Here is a 16,553-nt window from a genome sequence, read left to right as displayed (position 1 = left end):
CCTCTTTTCTTCCCTCCCACTTCCCCTCTCTTCCTCCAAGCATACACACACAAAAAAATTCACATCTATCTGTTTCTGAGCAACTGAACAGTAAATCTGGCCAAATGAGACTTCGGGAATGTCCAAAGGCCAGCAGCAGGTAGCCCACACTCCTTTCAACATCCTGTTTTGAAGAAATTTCCATACCTAAGAGAAAAGGAAAGAATGTTAGAAACTTATAGGAAAAGTACAGTATGTGAACTTCCTGTTTCTGGCTTCACCTTCTCCATGGGGACCATGCACCTTCTCTCTGTGAAAAGCAAATATTCCTGGGTACCACAATTTATAATAAAAAAACAATTCAGTCTGGGATTTGTGCTGGCTCAAGTGGTTACTGTGTTAGTTGTGTACTACTTAAAAGCATTTAAGGAAAGCACATATATCCTATGGGATGCTGTGTGTGGACATAAGCATCACACCATCCTTCCTGGCCATCCTTGTTAGGACTGTTCAGTTTGACAGTTTGAGTGATTACACATATCTGCTTCCCATACCAAGACCTTTCTGGCCACACAAATCCTTTCTTCCTGATGTCTCTAGAAGTTGCTTGAGGCTCTAGAGATGTTATGCTGGGAGGAGATGGCTGCAGTGTACTTTCATACCGGTAGCTGCTGGAAGCAGCCATGGTTATCTCGGAGGCGCATCAAGAGACCTGACTGTGGCAGCACTTACTCAAGCTCTGCGGAGCAATTCTGGTGTCCTTAAAACTTCCTTTGTCTTATTTTCCCCCAGCCTGGATGTGTAAATACTACAGAAGTGGACATTAAGAAGTCATCTCGAATGAGAAACCCTCACAAAACACGCAAGGTAAATGCACGTGTGCCCTGTGGTCTTGCTGAAGTGTCTGTTTTCAGGACGCCTCTGGTGTCACAAACATACTCCGCCCTGGGGTTCTGTCCTGAGAATTCCTTCTCTGGGATGAAGTAAGCAACATTTACCTCTCCTGATAAGATCCCAGGGACAAGCTAAAGTTTATTCCACCAGTGTTTGCCCTGGAAATCCAATAACTCTTTTGGACTTCCTTACAGAGCAAGAGTGAGAAGCTACTTACAGAAGTATAAAGGACTCCAAAAGTAGCTGCACTGGAAAGTCCTCCACACAGCGTAGATATCAGCCATCCCATAGCTGTATTGATGGGGTTCCATTTGAGTTAACTTTCCCAGCCTGTGTACTTTAGCATCTTCTAAGCCCCCGAGTCCAAGTGCAGTTAGGGCAGAATTGCTTATACATGGCTTGGTTGTGTAGGAGGGAATCTCAGACGAGGATCCTGCGACCCTCCTTATCCCCTCTTTCTTTGAGGGAGCTCAGTAGACAAAAGGCCCACGGGTGATGGTCTCTTGCAAGGGGCCCCCACTGAGCTGGTATGAATGGTTGCTGTTTTTCCTGGAGGATCTTGTTCTACAATGCATTCAGAGACTGAGAGGTGATGTCCATGGGACTGTGACAGGAGGTGGGAAGACAGCTGGGAGACTTCATTCCCATCACAGCATGTGTGTCTTCTCGAAGCCCTGCAGACAGGAACGGGGAGGGTGGAGGGGAGGGTGTCTGGGAAAAGGTGATATCAATGAGAAAATACCGGGTTTATGGGGGGAAATCTAAGGGGAAAGGGAAATCCAGAACATGACTAATTACACAGAGGGTACAAGGGCCTTCTCTCAGCTTCAGCATTTCTGTGACACAACCACAGGTATAGGCAGAGCTTCCCTGTCTGTGACAAGAGAGTCTCTCCCTCCTTCTCTCCTTCCCTCCCTTCATCCCTTCCTTCCTCTCTTTCTTATTTATTTATTTTTGTAAGCCATGGGCCATTTAAAGAAAAGGTATTTTTTCAACGTTGAAATGTATCACTCGAGGATTTCTTAAATGTAAACATATGCATAATGTGCTTCGATCACATCCACACCTACTTGTTCTTCTTCAGCTCCTTGCAGTAGATAGAGCTTGACACAGACTCACTCCCAGCCATGGTATAGACAGTAAAAGGCTGTAGAGGGTGCATCCCTACATGGGATGTCTATGTAATGCCCACTGCTCCCAAAGCTCAAAAATCATCATGGGAGTGGGAGCAGAAAGATTGTAGGAGGTTGTGCAAGATGGCTGGGAAACTGTTTTACACACAGGAACTGACAGTGGCTGTGACTGCATGCCCAGGCCCTGCACAAAGATCAAGCCAGCCACAATCCCAGCATGGATGGGGGAAGGGCTCACGGAGTCACACCTAGCTGAGGGCCTATTGGTAATTGAAAGCTACCGAGGGAATGAATGTCTGGTTTTGGTCTGTTTGTTGTTATGTGATCTAATCTTATGTGTCTCAAGGTGGTCTTGAACTCACTACATAGCAGAGTATGACCTTGAACTTCTGACCCTTTTCCTCCACTTTCTGAGTGCTAAGGTCACAGACATGTGCCACCACGCGATTTTATTCAGTGAAGCAGATGGTAGGCAAACACCCCAGTGTTGAACAACAGTCCCAGACCCAGTGAAGAAAGAATTCTTTCTCTTTTATAAAAAATACACAACACCCACACCTGGTCCCTAGCCAGCATCAGTTACTCTGCTGGAACACATGAAGGGGCCGGACCTGTAGATTCAAAGATTAAGAATCTCCTTGACACACAGCAACAACGAGATATCCGACAGAAGTCCCTGTGAGGATCCAGTATTGACAGTGTAGGCCTCCAACCAGACCCATGACTCGTAGCAATGAACATTTAAAAGTAAACATATGTGGACAAAAGGCTATACTGTGTGATACACTACAGCTTCTGTGACAAGATTTGTTTGTTTGTCTGTTTGTTTTATTTTACTGGTGGGGGGGGGAAGAAGAGGGATCTTGGTGCATGATGTGTAAATCATAGACATTCAATTAAAAAATGGTCACTTAAAAAAAAAAAAAAAAAAAGAAAACCTGTGAGATTGCCTTCAGTGACAAAAAGCACTGTGACTTGGAAGACCTTCTCTGTGGCTTCAACCTCATGTAGCTCCAGTGTTTTTCTAAGGTGAATGTTCTTACATTAAGATGCTTAGGGGTTCAGGAACCTTATTTCATGATATTTTTGAGGAAGTTTCCTTTAATGTTTAGGGTGGGAAAGCCACAGAAAGTTACAAAGTCCATTTGGATGCAGTGAGCATACATCTTGCTACTAGGAATTCTCTGAGACAAAGAGCAAGGCCAGCCCACAGCAAGCCCGGTTTTCTAGAAGCTCCCTGGTTCCTTTCATCTGCCCCCATGTACCCTCAGCTCACCCGCTTGTGAAGCTGAACAAGATTTGAAAGTCAGTCATCTCTCGAAAAAGTGCAGCGCGTTCCATTTCGAACCAGAGTCATCCAAAATCCCTTCCTGTGCTGACTGGGGTGGGGGGGCATGCTCTAACTGGGAGAAGACAGCAGGTGGGTAAACAAGGTGGAACTTGGGTGTGCTGAAGTGATCTCTCACGCTCTTCACAGCACTCTGCTCCCTGTTGATACCTGAGCTGGGGTGACTCCCAGAAATCCCAGAGAGCATTTGTTAACAGGAGAGCGCTCTCCACACTCCCCACACTCCGTCATCCTCATGCCATCAGCTCTTCACTCACCATCGACAGAGGCAGAAACCTGAGATGCCATGCAAGGGAGCACTGTAAAAAGAGAATCAATATCTGTCCACTTGGTTTGTCTAGCACCCAGTTGCAGGAGGCAGATGTTATTATCTCAAGTGGTACAGCTTCACTGTGTGTATGTGTACTCATGTGTGTGTGTGTATGTCTATGTAATTTTAGGTACCTATAAAGCAATGATTCTTTACATATTTTTCAAGAGCCCTTGGTGATATTTATTCCCCATCCCTCCCTCCTCTGCATTGCCTCCCTGACCTTTAGATTTTGGTAAGAAGCAGCATCCGATGAGCTTTGAGACCATGCACTGAACATACGGTAGCATTTGCTTTTTAGAAGGCCTATGGGATACGAGGGGTATTTTGTCCTGATGCTTTTCTCATTTTAATACAGTCTGTCTATGGTTTACAAAATGACATCCGAAGTCACAGTCCCACCCATACACCTACACCAGAAACCAAGCCTCCCACAGAAGACGAGCTGCACCAACAGGTGAGTGTACCTATGAAATGGCCAGCTGGGGCTGCCTGGGGCAACAACTATGCAGAGAAGAGAGCGAGCATTCGTACTGGGTGCTTTTGGGCAGTTATCTGTGTGGTCAACTGCTCCATAGAGATTTACAGTTAAAGGTAATGAAATCCAGAGATGGTGGCACATGCTATATTTCAGCTTTCAGAGGCTGACGGTAGGAGTGAAAGATCAAAGATTCCAGGAGAATAGGGTTTGAGCACAGATTCTGTTCAAAAGAAAAATAGGGGAAAAAAACTCTTAAACAAAGGGGGTAGAAGTATAGCTAAGTTGGTAGTGTGTTTGCTAGGCCTGTGCAAGACCTAGGGTGTCAGTCTGCAGAAGTACTGCATGTAAGCGAATGTATGCCCTGGTCGATTCTAAGACATGACCCTTGAAGCACATAATGTATGGAAATGCTTTTCAAAACTTCTCACTAATTTATCCCTTCTTTGCCTTGAGACAAGTTTTGAAAACTCTACGCCTGACTTAGAGGTGTCTTGGTCACTGGGAGTTGTCTTGTGCTCCTAACATCTGTCTTAGGGGTGAAAGGGCAGCAGGTTGGACACAGAGTCTCTTTTCCCACATATGAGGTGGCATGATCAGCACAGAAATGTGGGCGTTCTTGTCTCCATGGCATTGATTTCTCTAGCCCTTTGAAGCTTGTCATTCTTAGCACTGGCCAGGCAACATGGTCTGTCCTGCCCCTTTGGAAAGTCACTTTGTCTCCAAGAACTATTTCAAAGCAAATGCCAGAGTCTCATATCAAGTTATGGTGGCATGTTTCAGTTGGCTTCGTCAGAGGGGTGCCCCTCCCCCTGATTTATTTTCTCTAATATTTCACTACACTGTGACTTTTCAATAAGTTAATGTTCACTATTGCACTATATTTATGTCTTCAACTCTCTTTTTCAGATAAAATACTGGCAAATACAGTTAGATAGACATCGGTTAAAAATGTCAAAAGTTGCGGATAGGTAAGGAACTCAAGATATCAGTATAAATTTTCGCGTTAAAGGATGTATTTATTTTTATTTCATGTGCATTGGTGGTGCTTTGTCTGCATGTATGTGTATGCATTGTGTGTGCTTGGTGCCTTGAAGGCCAGAAGAGGGCAGTGGATGCTCTGGTCCTCTATAAGAGCATCCAGTGCTCTTAACCACTGAGCCATCTCTCCACCCTTGTGTTATAAATTTTAGATGTCATATGATATCTGTGTTAGAGGTGTATGCAGATGGTTGGAGGAGCATGGGGACACATGGTTGGAACACCTGCTAGAGTGTGTTGTCTTATCTTTTCCCATGAGAAACCTTTGTAGATATCTTTTTTTCATGATTTAAAGACAACAGGCTAGTGATTCCCATGTGGTCCAAAAGGCCAATCCTTGTACAACCAAGAAACAGGTCCGTGGGAGTGGCATCTTCTCACTCCTGGTGGAAGAAAGGATTCAAAGCAGGTATAACTTCACAGTGAAAAATGAAGCTGGAAATGTTTCCCCCCTCTGTTCTCTCCACAGTCTACTAAGTTATACAGAACAGTATATAGAGTATGACCCGTTTCTTGTGCCACCTGACCCTTCTAATCCATGGCTCTCGGATGACACTACATTCTGGGAACTTGAAGCAAGGTAAATAACTATGGTCTCTTCCTTCCAAATGTGCCAGCTATTTAAGAATGTGTGCGGGATAGCAGAACTGGGAGCTGACTCCCTGTCAAGATGGCGTTGTTCTTGCTCTACATTCTCCATGATTGAGCATTGTTGATCAAAAGGAGATTAGGTGTCGGCTTCCACACTGAGGCTTGCCCTACTCTTTGAGTGCTGTTTTGCCATCAGAATGGGTGGGATGCAGTCATTCGTGGTAACATGGATGGAAGAGTAAAGCCCCAGAAAAAGTGAAGAAAGTGGGTTATCAAAAGGAGAGAACCACATAATCTTACAAAACACACACACACACACACACACACACACACACACACACACACACACACACACACAAACTGAGAGTAAGTGGTGGTTCACAGAGGTTGGGAAAAGTAGAAGAGAAAGAGCCACAAGGAGACGTTGATCAATGGACCTTAAATCACAATCCCATGGGAGCTAGGCGTTCTGGGTGCTGGTGGACAGTAGGATAACTGCTGATCTCTGTATGCTGTGTATTTGAAAAATATAGACAAAAGGAACCTGGATACTTTTCCCTTAGAGACATGCTACTTAAAGAGATATATTTACCCTGATTTTAACATTACACAATGTACATGTTTTAGAATATCACACAGTACTCCATACATACATATATGAATATATAGTCAAATTCAAATACATATATGCTTTTTATAGATTTCAGAACACAAATTTAATTTTAGAAACAAATTTATATTGCTGAAGGAACTGCACAAAATTAGAGGTGACATTTTAAGTGCAGGTTAATTAGAATTCAGATATTCAGTGTTTAAAATTCAGCTCCTTGCTATTAAATAATTTGAAAATCCATATAGTCTCACAGGCCTCTGTGTTCAGGTAAAATGCATACCGAACCCATACTTGCTTAAGGCCAGTACAAACATGCCTATATAAATTCCATTTTAAAACTAAATGACCTCACCATACACACAGAGACGCTGGCTTTTAAAAACCCAAGTACCAGGTAGAACTCTAGGTTTCTTTAGTAGCTTTGTAGTGCATTGGCATCAGTCTTAAAGCTCATTCAGGAGTGACTATATGTCTCTTTACAAGGAGAAGATTGGTACTCCGTAACACTTGTGTTTTGTTTTGCTTTACGCAGAGTCTCCTGTGGCCCATGTTGGCCTTTAACTCATTATGTAGCTAAGGATGGCCTCCAACTCCTTATCCTTCTAGCTCCACCGCCTAGACACTGAAATTACAGACTTGTGATAGCACACATGGATCTAGGTTGTATTTATAGACCATTTCTCTTGTATCCAGCCATGGGTCTTAAACATTTACCAGTTCAGAAGTTTTCAGTCACAAGTTTTATGCACACACGCACATGCACGTACACACACACACACACACACTATATATATATTAGGACTTCCCAATCCGTGTTTAAATCTAGTTAATGTTTAATTGCAGTAGAATCATATGTGGTAATGAAGCCTTCCAGGAACCAATGAATCACTCCAAGGATGATCTACATCCCACAGAATACACTGTATAGTGGGGCTGAAATAGGGCTCTGGATAACAATGGCTGGATTTTTGCCCTTTACTCCTTGTATGAAAAGATCAAGTTATAACTCTTCATCCATGAAATAAGAAAAGGAATACCAGTCTTCTGAAGTTGCTAAGAAGCCATCCAGACTCTTAGTGACAGATGGCCCTTTGGTGTTAGATTGTGTTATTAACCTAACTTACACCTGAATTTCATGAAGAATAGTCTATCAGTGATGTATTGTTGTTCTTGAAGATAAGCTAAAGCTAGGTATTCTTCTAAAGCATACATGATAAAGGAAGTGGCAAATGGCCTAGGCATGATGGCACGTCTTTAATCGTAGCACGTGGAAGATAGAAGCAAGTGGATCTCTGTGAATTCAAGGCCAACCTGGTCTACACAGTGAGTTCCAAGCAAGCCAGGGCAACATAGTGAAAACCTGCCATGCATTCCCACCCCACCCAAATGGGACTGATAATAAAAGGAAGGTATTTAGCCTGATTTTCTCTTCCACAGCAAAGAACCAAGTCAACAGAGGGTAAAACGATGGGGTTTTGGCATGGATGAGGCATTGAAAGACCCAGTTGGGAGAGAGCAGTTCCTTAAGTTTCTAGAATCAGAATTCAGCTCAGAGAACCTAAGGTAAGATCATTTTGTCACTATGAGCCAAAAAGCACTGCTGTGTCTAGCTATGTTACATGTAATGGACCAGTTACTCTCACAGTATCATAGTGATGTAACAAATTTCATCTCTGCCACCTAAGGATGGGAGAACTTATATCAAGACCAAAGCTTCCCAGTGCTATTAATTCTTTTTCATGATTTATTTTTACACTGCCTCTGGATTTGTTGACTAGATACATTTAGAGCTTTTAAAATGGGTTTCATAAAGGACAACTCTTAGACATATGTTTTGGCAAAAATGATACATATCTATATCAGTCAGTGTTGGTGTCATGATGCCCAGTGGAAGTACGAGGAAATATCTATTTTGGCTCACAGTTTGAAGGTATTTTAGTGCTTCATGGTGGGAAAGCAGGACAGAGCAACTCAGGTCATGACAGTAGGAGTGTGTGCCTGAGGTTGTTCACATCATTGCTGATCTAGGAATCAGAAAGCACGCACACATGAAGATTAGATATGTCTTACATATGTATGATATTTATATACATCTATATGTATATATCTATATATTTTGAGTTGTGTGTCATATACCTATCATGTTTATTAAATGATAAAGATCCCACAGTCTTCTAAACTAGTACCACCAACTGGGGGCCAACCCATTCAAGACCTGAGTCTTTAGAGGAGCATTTGAGAGCTGAATCATAACAGGCAATAGTACAATTATTTAAAAACCTCAGCACATACTTATCAATATAAATTTCCAACACCTCAATTAAAGATCTTGGACCAAAAGTCTAAGGGTAGCCTTTTCATTGTGTTCCTTCAAATGCAGCAGAGCTGTTGATCACTTCTCACCGTCTTAGCTAAGACAAGCACAACAGAACTGTTGAGACTCGTGATGCACAGGAGCAGAGAAGGAAGCCAGGGCGATTGCTCTGCCCATCTGTCCTAAACATCTTTCTGATCTGCTGTAGTATTTTCCAACTCAAGAGGCACCTTGGAACAACTTTTTAAAATATGAGGCATGAGAGTGGATGTTCCTAACTGTACTTAAGATGATTGAAGCAATGTTTTCACTACATGAAATTTTACTTTATCTTACTGTGAGGTTCTCCATGCATTGTTCTTTTGAAACCTGATATCTTGTTTTTATTCTATCGTGTCTTACTAGGCCCTCTGAAATTCGTTTATAGAAAGATATTGGCGTTTATTTCCTTTCATAGGAGCTAAGCTAGACAAAGGACTGTAGCATTCTCTTTAGGAAATAACCAGAAATGTACATAAAAGTAGCAGATGGCTCAGAGTTGAGGCAGGATGGACCACAGCCAGAGCTGGAATCCTTTCATTTCCTCTGCATGTCTGTCATAGATTCTGATATGTGCTTTCTTGTTGTTTTAGTGGGTCGGAGAATCCTAGGGATTTTTTGTCAGTTTTACTAAATAAATTTTTCTAAACTGAACCCACATCATCAGTATGAGTAAATCAAAGTAAAGGATATTTTGATCCTTTCAGTACATGGGTGTGTGGCAGAGTGGGTTTTCCTTTTTCTTTTTTCAAGAAAAACAAGTAATAAAATTTACCAGAAGCATCTGCCCAAACAAAAGTGTCCTCATTTTTATAGTTAAGATATTAAAACATGTCCTCATAATTATAGTTGAGCTGTGGGTGCAGATGAGGAAACAGGTGGCCCCTGGGATGGGACGCTGAGATAAGAGCATAAAAGAGGGATGTGCAACATAGATCCACCACAGACACCACAGCAGAAATGGCTTGCAGGCTGAGAACAGGTGATGAGGATACGGCCAGGCCAGAAATGAAAAGATTCTGGAAGCAGAACGGTGTATGAATGTCACTTCCAGGAAGAGTCAAGTCACTGCCAAGTCTTTATTTTCTGTTACGCCTTTGCTGTTTCTTATGTTTAATCCTATGTCATGGTAGCTTCCCTAAATAGAAAGTCCACATATGGACTAGCAGGGTTGAGGCTCGGTCAGTAAAATCCTTGCTGTGCAAGAATAAGAATCACTGTTTGATTCCCAGAGCCTACGTTAAAAAAAAAAAAAAAAAAAAAAAATCTGAGTGTGATGGTACACATTACAATGACAGCACTGGAACTGGAGTCCTGTGGTAAAGCACTTGTGGAGCATGTGTGAGAGCCTACATCCCATCCCTGGTACTGGAGTGGAACTGTTGGTGCAATTCAAAAAAAAACTTCCCTTGTAAGCCTGGTGGTCACAGTTTAATGCCCCGATATGGGCTTTTTCATGCCACTATACTGATGAGGAAATCAAGACGGGGTGGGAGGATGGCAGGGGCTCTCTCAGAATCCAGCTGCTCTTAAACAAAGAGTGGGGTTGAAACTGGCACCCTCTCCATTTTACTAAGTTAATCCAACTGTCAATGATAGTGATGAGAGTACAGAAGGTAATGCTGTTGTTAGGGAAACAGTGTGATGGAACAGTTGTGAGAATACCATCTGCTCCAGAGTTTGTTGAAGGGTCTGCCTTCAATCAATCATCTAACCTTCACTTCCCTGTTCTCTAAAGCAGGGAACACATCACACTGTGGATGGTATGAGGTTCACACATACTTACAATATATTACCTGCACCTACATATGAGTGTACTAAGTGCTCGCACTGGCACCTAAGCTCTCAGCTCCGCCACCCTTATTTCTAGGTCCATTTAATTTCTGACATCAGTACAGGTAGCATAGCTTCCATCTGCATCCCTGGACTCCTTCCCACTTAGCATTCTGACTATCTAGAGTATACTACCTACTGTCTAGCATGTCCTTCACTAGCTCGTTCAGCGTGGATGTTTCTCTTTGTTCATGTTCCGTTTGAAGATAAAGCCCTTACTCTATTACTTCAGTCACTTAAAGACTATACAGGATCAGGGCTCTGGCACATCTGGTTTCAATAAAAGCCAGAAAATATTAGTGATTTTTCAACCTTTCCTTCTAATACTGGGGAAGGAGAAGTCTGAAAAATCACGAGTTCACGGTCATTTCTAAGAACATAAGAAGTTCAAGGCCAGCCTGGGGTGCATGAAACTCTATCTTTACAAATCAAAACTAAAACAAGTGTAAAAGAACTATTATGCCTTTGAATATGACTGTTAAGGGGGGAAAAGTCTAGGGGGTCTGATATTGGAATCCCCAGAGACAGAAAACTTGCTAGTGTACTTACTGACTGAGCATTACAAAAATGTTCAAGTACAGCTTCAGAGCACAGAGGTGCTGTGGTGTTTTATAGGTTCTGGCTGGCAGTGGAGGACCTGAAGAAAAGGCCGATCCGCGAGGTGCCCTCTAGGGTGCAGGAAATATGGCAAGAATTTCTGGCTCCTGGGGCCCCTAGTGCCATTAACTTGGATTCTAAAAGTTATGACAAGACCACACAGAATGTGAAGGAACCAGGGCGATACACGTTTGAAGACGCCCAGGTCAGTACAGTGTCTAAACCTCTCAGGGCTATGAGGTTGATGGCTCGCTACAGTTTAAGAAGTTCAGGTAACTGGACATAACATAAGTTTCATTAACTGAGGAGAGAATAAAGACATCTCAAAGTAAGTCATCTTTTAAACCTATGGGAAAGTTTTTAATATGCATTTAGTGTTTATATATGAAAGTTGCTTGGGCCATCTAGGTTACCCCCCCCCTTGCATTATTGTACAATTAACTAACTGTTGTTTCACTAGACTTGGAAGACAATGGAACATGTACATTCCTCTGGACTGCTGGAGTAGACTCTTCCAGCATTAGACCAAGTCTGAGTTAAATGAATGAATGAATGTATTGTTGTTGTTGTTATTATTATTATTATTTTATATGATGATGATGGTGATTATGATGATGATGATGCCTGACTTCTTTGTCCATCAACATCCATCAGTAGAACACAAGAGAGACTAGGGTCTAGCTTGTCAATAGAGGCATCATCCAGAGGGCACAAGGCTTGTCCCTCAGTCCAAAGGTTAAGGAGAATGAAGAGTGCTGAAGACTTACTAAGACTAGATGACAAACATGACACCATAGAATAGAAGGCAAAGGGACTTGGAGATTTGTCACTTTAGTAACCCACAACTACCTTGAGAGTTGAGCCCTGAGCTAATGTAGGTGTAGAAGATGATTTATCATGGAATTTGTCCCAAGGGCAAGATCTGTCCAGGCTGCCTGGCTCTACCTATTATTGATGTGTGTGCCTAGAGCCTCCAGGATGACTGTACAGTATTTGTGTCACATTATCCACTTTGGGCTTGGAGTCGTTTTCCAAGAAAGAAGGTTTACTTCCACTCTCAAATATAGTACATATATTGTCACATTGACTTGAAGTCATTTCAAATGTCTCCTTGACTAAATTCCATTCTTAAAATGACCACATATTAATTTTCCTCCTGAGTAGCTCCCAGCCCAATGTAAACATCACTCTGGCAAAGAAATGATGGACTGAAAGACCCGAAATCCCTGTAAACATAAGGTGTTCTTATCAGCATCGCAGTCGCTATTTTTAGCTACTTCTGCATTTGTTCTTTAGCCATCTGAGTCTTCTCATCTTAGCATTTCATTCTTCCATTAAACTGATAAAGGAAGCCCTCATCCACCCTCTCTTTCCAGGAGCACATTTACAAGCTGATGAAGAGCGACTCATATCCCCGCTTTATAAGGTCTAGTGCCTACCAGGAACTTCTACAGGCAAAGAGAAAGGTACTGGTTCTTTGTGACCTCTCTTGACCTTAGTTTCTAGTTATAATTAGTCAAAATAAATACCTCTGCTGGGCCCGGGTTTCCATCAAATGGTCAAATGGTAAGTACCTGTTCTCTAAGACCTTCCCTAAACCCATTTTTTTTCTGAGGGTCATTTAATTTGGTTTTGTTTTTGTTTGTTGGTTGCTCTGTGCACTTTTTCCCCCAGTTGTTCGTGCAGCTGTTCATGCATTACAAAGGCTACTAGACAATATTTTCATGTTTAATGTTAATCTTGAGTATTCCTAGTTAAGAGAAATGGGAAAATACCTGTAAAAAAGAATTGGATGTTGAAACTTAAAGAAGGTTTTATTATCTTATGAAGCTAGCATGTATTTTATAATGAAACACAAATTTGCTGTTTTCAAGGATAGCTGATAAAGTGCAATAATGTTGGCAGCTGAATACTTTCATTTTAATTATATTGTAATTTACTTAGTATCTTGATCTATTTCAAAATCGGTAAGCAAGCACTTTGGGAAGAGTTGTAGTAGAAGTCATTAATTAATTAATTAATGTTTGTAATCAAAGTCTAGCTGTTCATAAACCCCTTATATGACCAATGTAACATTAGATATAAAAATTTGTTGAGAAAAATAGACATCATTATTTTTTATGTTAAAAAATACAGATTCTTAAAGTTCTGAAATTAAGCTACAGTTCTGCTAATTCTTCATTTAAGGTAATAAAGTTTTGTTTTGTTTTGCTTTGTTTTGTTTTTTTCATAGCCCATTGACATTACAGATTTAAAAAAAAAGTTTCAAGTGGCTATACTGCCCAGTGTGGCAGTCATAAACATTTAAAATTACTTTTAATTAATTGAAACTACACAAATTTCTAGACAAGTTTCAAGTTCTCAGTCACCACAGTTAGAGCCTTTAATAAAGACTCGAGTGGAATTCCCATCCTTCATGTAAGGTCTAGCCTGCAGCAACTCTTTATAAAATTAATATCAACAGAAATTCAACCTTCATAGAATGTTAGGAGCCAATTCTAAAGAAATGCCGCTACATTTTCATATATTTAGGCTTTGTAAATGTCAGCATAAAAGCTTGCCATTTCTACCACATTCCTGCTTAACTTGATTTTGCTTTAAATCATACCATTTCGCTTGGTCAAGTATATTTTTTGTTTTTTTATGATAAAATCATGCATGAGCAAACAACCTGGATCCAGTGATGACCAGTGTCCCTTGGCAACCTCTTGCCACGTGGGCATAAGTTTCATTTGTGGGCTTACCATCCTGTCTTTTTCTGTTCTGTTTTTATTGACCTACCCACCCACTCCCTTTTCTTTCTTTCTTTTTTTTTTTTTTTAATATTCTCTTGTCTGCCTTCATCCTATTCCCTTCACCCTACACCACACATTTAAGTCTGGAAACTCAATGGATCGCAGAACATCTTTTGAGAAATTTGCACAGAATGTGGTAAGTTTTACTTTTTGAGGAATTACAAGTCATTATCTTCAATGAAACTTTCCCATTTTAGTCCCATTGCCCACCTTGCATTCTTTGACACCAAAAGTATTGTCTCATTTAAACCCATAATCCTGCTTCGTACTTACCTTTCTCCCCAACCTTTATAGAGTAGAATAAAAGCTGTCATGCAGGAACAACCACATGGGCTGAACCAAGGTTTGGAAAGAAGTGTATAGCATGATGCATACAATGAAGGAATACGTTACTCTTTGTGTCTGTGTTCTATGTATCCTGCTCCTTAGTAACAATAGTTGCATGCATTCTTTTGCACTTACCTCAGCTCTTCATTATGTTTAAAAGATGAAGACGATGAAAGTTCTGTGCTTTCAGCCTTTGAAAGGACAAAATTATCAAGCGAGCAGTTTAAAACCAAATGGCTTTTGGTGGCGAGCTGATCTCCCTACCTTAAAAGAAATCAATCAGTATACCACGTGTATTCTTTGTTTTCTACAAATGTGTTGAAAATGTTGCACTAATCTAAGATATCAGTTGCTTTCCTCCCAGAATGCTCTTAGCCTCTTGCCATGTGTTATGGTGATATATATTTGTTTGTTGGATTCTCTTGTTCTTTTTATTTTATTTATTCTTTTTTTTTTTTTTTTTTTGTACTGTGCCAGTGCCTTTGGAACTTTCTGACATTGTGTAAGCTCCAACTAAAGACTTCAACACATTTATTTTTATAGGGCAGAAACCTCCCTATTTTCCCATGCCATAAAAACTGTACACCAACACTGAGGGCCAGCACTAACCTGTTATGAAAAGAGGTAGACCAATCTTGGTTTCTACTCAAGTTTGTCTGCATCATCTGTGGAGTCGTGTGGTTAGCTCCATGCTGCTCTTTGTGTGTGTATGTGTGTGTGCTGTGGCTTTTGCTGTGATGGTCAACCTAAGTGGAGTTATGTGTGCTGAGATATAAGCAACCTGAAGTCAACAAATTTGATGTTTGTCTTCAGTTTCCTCCAAGGAGTCACCATACAGTGGAGGAAAACTTATCTCCTCCACATGTGTGAGGAGTGAACAGAGTACGTGAAAGACTTTAACAGCTACGTGGACTTTGAACAGTCAATGTGATTGCATCAATTAAAAGGGTAGAGAAGGAAAGACTCCTAGAATCTATCACACTACAAACTTCACAAAATTTTGGCTAGCCTATTGGACTCTCTGGCCTTTCACACATAGGTCCTTAAGAAAAGATTTCATATGTCACAATGGGGAAAGAAAATGTCAAAATAGGTCCCTAACATTTTTACTGGGAAGATAAGCCATGATATATCATAAGGTACTCAGTGTCCTGACAAAGAATTATTTCAAATTATTTCTTCTCTAATGTAATATGGCAAGAATATTATGGTTTTTAAACAGTGCAATGGAAGTTTCTGTGCTTGAATTAAAATAGTAACATGTCTTGGAGTAGATGAAAGGGAGACGCAAAATGTCTTTTCTGAAACTCCAAGCCATATCTGACCCACTCCCACACTTCTGAGTACTACTGCATGGTCCGCACTGGGCACCTGAAGAAAAAAGCAATAAGAAACAAGGGGAAGCTGCGTTTGTTCTGCTCTCCTTTCTGCCAAAATGTATACAGTTCCCAGCATAGTTGCCAGCACAGTGCTTCATCTTGGAAAACTGTAGAAGGAATACACTTTGGCTCAAAAATGCCTAGTGCTATAAGCAAAGTGTCAGTGTATAAGGGGAAAGCTCAACTCCTTCTACTTGGTGCTAAGGAGGAAGAGGAGCCTATGTGTAGTTGAGAACTATCAGAAAGAATGACATCTGTTTAACTGGATGAATAGGACTTCACTGGTCAAGAGTATCAAACCCTCTTTAAACAGGAGGGAGAGGGAGGCCAGAAAGGCTGAAGAAAAAATCCCTCTCTCTCTCTCTCTCTCTCTCTCTCTCTCTCTCTCTCTCTCTCTCTCTCTCTCTCTCTCTCTCCTCTCTCTCTCTCTCTCTCTCTCTCTCTCTCTCTCTCTCTCTCTCTCTCACACACACACACACACACAGACACACATACACACACATACTCACACCTACATATAAACCATACTTATTACCTTAGATACCTTTCAGACAGCTTTAATCCTTTTCCATCTGAGAAAATATAAAATAGCATTATTAATAAATAATATTTTGGTGTTAGTATGGACAAGTCATTAAGGAAATGAGAAAAGCTCTGAGAATACACCCAGAGTGATAGGCTCAGCAGCTGTATTGAGAATCATAAAGTATTGACATACTAACTTTTATAGGAGACACCAGTAAAAGAATAAGAGATATGATTTTAAGCTAGAGACATATTAGGGAAAAGGTTGAGTTTGTGTAAGCATTTCAATGGGTCCTTAGGCACAAGTGGCCCTGGTAGGTGCAGGGAGCCACGTGATAGACAGTATCTAAGGCAGAA

General features: G+C 41.1%; 1 protein-coding gene across 4 annotated transcripts in view; it reads left to right on the top strand.

The window, feature by feature from the left end:
• Nucleotides 1-16,553, top strand: part of Rgs7 (regulator of G protein signaling 7) — a 366,490-nt gene that overhangs the window by 335,031 nt on the left and 14,906 nt on the right. For 2 of the 4 annotated variants that reach the window (XM_051147937.1, XM_051147938.1), the window contains exons 10-17: nucleotides 772-846; nucleotides 4,023-4,121; nucleotides 5,052-5,113; nucleotides 5,653-5,763; nucleotides 7,825-7,950; nucleotides 11,189-11,375; nucleotides 12,547-12,636; nucleotides 14,836-14,916. In XM_051147937.1, coding sequence (XP_051003894.1) covers nucleotides 772-846; nucleotides 4,023-4,121; nucleotides 5,052-5,113; nucleotides 5,653-5,763; nucleotides 7,825-7,950; nucleotides 11,189-11,375; nucleotides 12,547-12,636; nucleotides 14,836-14,910 — 825 coding nt within the window. In that variant the 3' untranslated portion in view covers nucleotides 14,911-14,916. The remainder of the gene's footprint in view (nucleotides 1-771; nucleotides 847-4,022; nucleotides 4,122-5,051; nucleotides 5,114-5,652; nucleotides 5,764-7,824; nucleotides 7,951-11,188; nucleotides 11,376-12,546; nucleotides 12,637-14,835; nucleotides 14,917-16,553) is intronic. The other 2 variants (XM_051147939.1, XM_051147940.1) reach the window with 1 other exon arrangement.

Source organism: Acomys russatus, chromosome 6 (assembly GCF_903995435.1).
Source record: "Acomys russatus chromosome 6, mAcoRus1.1, whole genome shotgun sequence".
NCBI lineage: Eukaryota > Metazoa > Chordata > Mammalia > Rodentia > Muridae > Acomys > Acomys russatus.
This window is presented reverse-complemented; position numbering and strand designations above follow the sequence as displayed.